The sequence below is a fragment of the Salvelinus sp. IW2-2015 genome, unplaced genomic scaffold (genome assembly GCF_002910315.2).
Source record: "Salvelinus sp. IW2-2015 unplaced genomic scaffold, ASM291031v2 Un_scaffold4120, whole genome shotgun sequence".
Lineage (NCBI taxonomy): Eukaryota > Metazoa > Chordata > Actinopteri > Salmoniformes > Salmonidae > Salvelinus > Salvelinus sp. IW2-2015.
In genome coordinates this window covers 8,475-11,066 of record NW_019945392.1, presented here as the reverse complement: position 1 = coordinate 11,066, position 2,592 = coordinate 8,475, and the positions used below count along the sequence as shown (strand labels likewise).

General features: G+C 43.0%; 1 protein-coding gene across 1 annotated transcript in view; it reads right to left on the bottom strand.

The window, feature by feature from the left end:
* The window catches only part of LOC112076905 (cell adhesion molecule CEACAM5-like), a 12,418-nt gene extending 10,996 nt beyond the window's left edge, over window positions 1-1,422 (bottom strand). Inside the window, exon 1 of the mRNA XM_070441496.1 lies at window positions 1,333-1,422. Within this exon, the coding sequence (XP_070297597.1) occupies window positions 1,333-1,387 (55 nt within the window). The 5' untranslated portion in view covers window positions 1,388-1,422. The remainder of the gene's footprint in view (window positions 1-1,332) is intronic.
* Between the last annotated feature and the right edge of the window lie 1,170 nt (window positions 1,423-2,592).

Here is a 2,592-nt window from a genome sequence, read left to right as displayed (position 1 = left end):
TCTATATACAATGTGTGCAAAAGGCATGAGGAGGTAGGCAATAAATCGAATAATTACAATTTAGCAGATTAACACTGGAATGATAAATCATCAGATGATCATGTGCAAGTAGAGATACAGGTGTGCAAAAGAGCAGAAAAGTAAATAAATAAAAGCAGTATGGGGGGGTGAGGTAGGTAAATTGGGTGGGCTATATACCGATGGACTATGTACAGCTGCAGCGATCGGTTAGCTGCTCGGATAGCAGATGTTTAAAGTTGTTGAGGGAGATAAAAGTCTCCAACTTCTACTTTCTGTGTTCATCTCTCTTCTCTGTCTCTGTCTTTCTCTCACTCACCCACTTACCCACTCACACAAACAAACACAAAAACTGTATACATAATAAACACATTAATGAATATGTTATAACATACTTACTGCCAGAGTGTCTGGTCCTCATTTTCAGTGGTGTGTGTGTCCCAGTTAGGGTCAGGATGGACACTGTGGAGAGAGAGCTGTGTCAAGGTAACAGTGAAAATAATAGAAAGAGTAAATAAAAGCAGTAACTTATCAACAGGAAGTTTGTTGATATCATGACCATCTGTAGAGCATCTATCCAGACCATCCAAATAAAGTGTGACTAAAAAACAATATCACTGTAAATCCCTTTATCACTGAGTTTTCACTCTAATACACTGATGGATGAAATCCTATGTTATACAGATGTAAATACAAACCAAGACAATTTTCCTGAAATAAATGGAATTCAACAGTTTAGCTTAATTGAATGTAACTGTACCTATGACAGTCAGAGTGACTCCAGGATCACCACTATATTTCCTTACAGTCTGATCTGTTATAAATTTAAACTTGTAAGTAGCTGAGTCACACTCTCTCAGATCTCTGATCGTCAGGGTGTGACCATTCTTCTTGTTGCTACAGTACATCACATGACCAGTGTAGTCTGGTTCATCACTCAGAGTCACAGGATTCCCCTCAGCATCATGTTTAGCGAACCAGAAGGTAGTTGTTACTGTACCACTGGGATATGTGTAAGAGCAGGACAGCTCCACTGTAACATCCTGACCCAGTAACACTGCTACACAATCACACATTATAGTCATTCTACATTACAGACCCCTTTCCTCACACTAACAGCATTTGTCCATACCTTGTTGCCGTTTTCTACTTGCTGAGTGTGAATGGAAACCACAGAAAGGGCCTAAGTGTTACTCAGTGAGGTGTGAAAGACAACTATTCCAGAAAAGCAGAAGCCCCTAACAGACGATGTCACTGAACACACCAGAATAACATTAAGATAACATTACTAAAACATTATGAATGAGACCATACCTGCTACAGACCAGAGAAAGACCACCAACACACTTCCTGCTGTTCTCAAAGCCATTGTTGCATCTCCCACCCTGCAGTCTTAGAAACATAAACAACAACTCACTCTATAGCTGGTGAATAACTACACCTGATACTTTAAACCAGTCCAGGGTCCATATTCACAAAGTGTCTCTGAGTAGGAGAGCTGATCTAGGACCAGTTTAGCCTTTTAGATCATCATTATATGGACCGGTAGGACCTGATCCTACATCAGCACTCCTACTCTGAGACACTTAATGAATACTGCCCCTGATGTCAAAACCAAAACTATAGGTCAGAAATGTAAGTTAAAGTAATATGATACAGTACACACATATATATTTAATGATCTCGTCAACTTACATAGTGAAGGGGAAAGATCTTGTACAGTGAGTCAACGTACCGTTGTAGCAGTGCATAGAAACAAGAAGTGTGATTTTAGTGATTGACACATTTTGAAAGTAGCCTAGTCAGGGATTTAAGACAATCACATGCATCAGCAGCATGTCAGAAAGGGATGGACTGGATGTACTGCTAAAGACCACATACAGTAGCTATTGTAATGGTTTTCTTCTGTGGAAGGAGAGGACCAAAGCGCAGCGTGATTAGTGTTCATCATGTTTAATAAAAAGACAAACTGAACACTTCCAAAATACAAAAACAACAAACGTGAAAACCGAAACAGTTCTATCTGGTGCAGACACACAAAGACTGAAGACAACCACCCACAAAACCCAACAGAAAACAGGCTACCTAAATATGGCTCCCAATCAGAGACAAACGACTAACACCTGCCTCTGATTGGGAACCATATCAGGCCAAACACAGAAACAAGAAAACTAGACACACAACATAGAATGCCCACTCAGCTCACGCCCTGACCACACTAAAACAAAGAAAATACAAAATAACTATGGTCAGAACGTGACAGTACCCCCACCCCCCCCCAAGGTGCGGACTCCGGCCGCAAAACCTGAACCTATAGGGGAGGGTCTGGGTGGGCATCTGTTCGCGGTGGAGGCTCTGGCGATGGACGTGGACCCCACTCCATCATTGTCATTTCCCGCTTCCGTGGCCTCCTAGGAACGGCGACCCTAATCGACGACCTAGGATTGGCAACCCTACTAAATGGCCCCACTGGACTGAGGCGCGCCTCAGGACTGAGGGGCAGCTCCGGACTGAGGGGCAGCTCCGGACTGAGGGGCAGCTCCGGACTGAGGGGCAGCTCCGGACTGAGGGGCA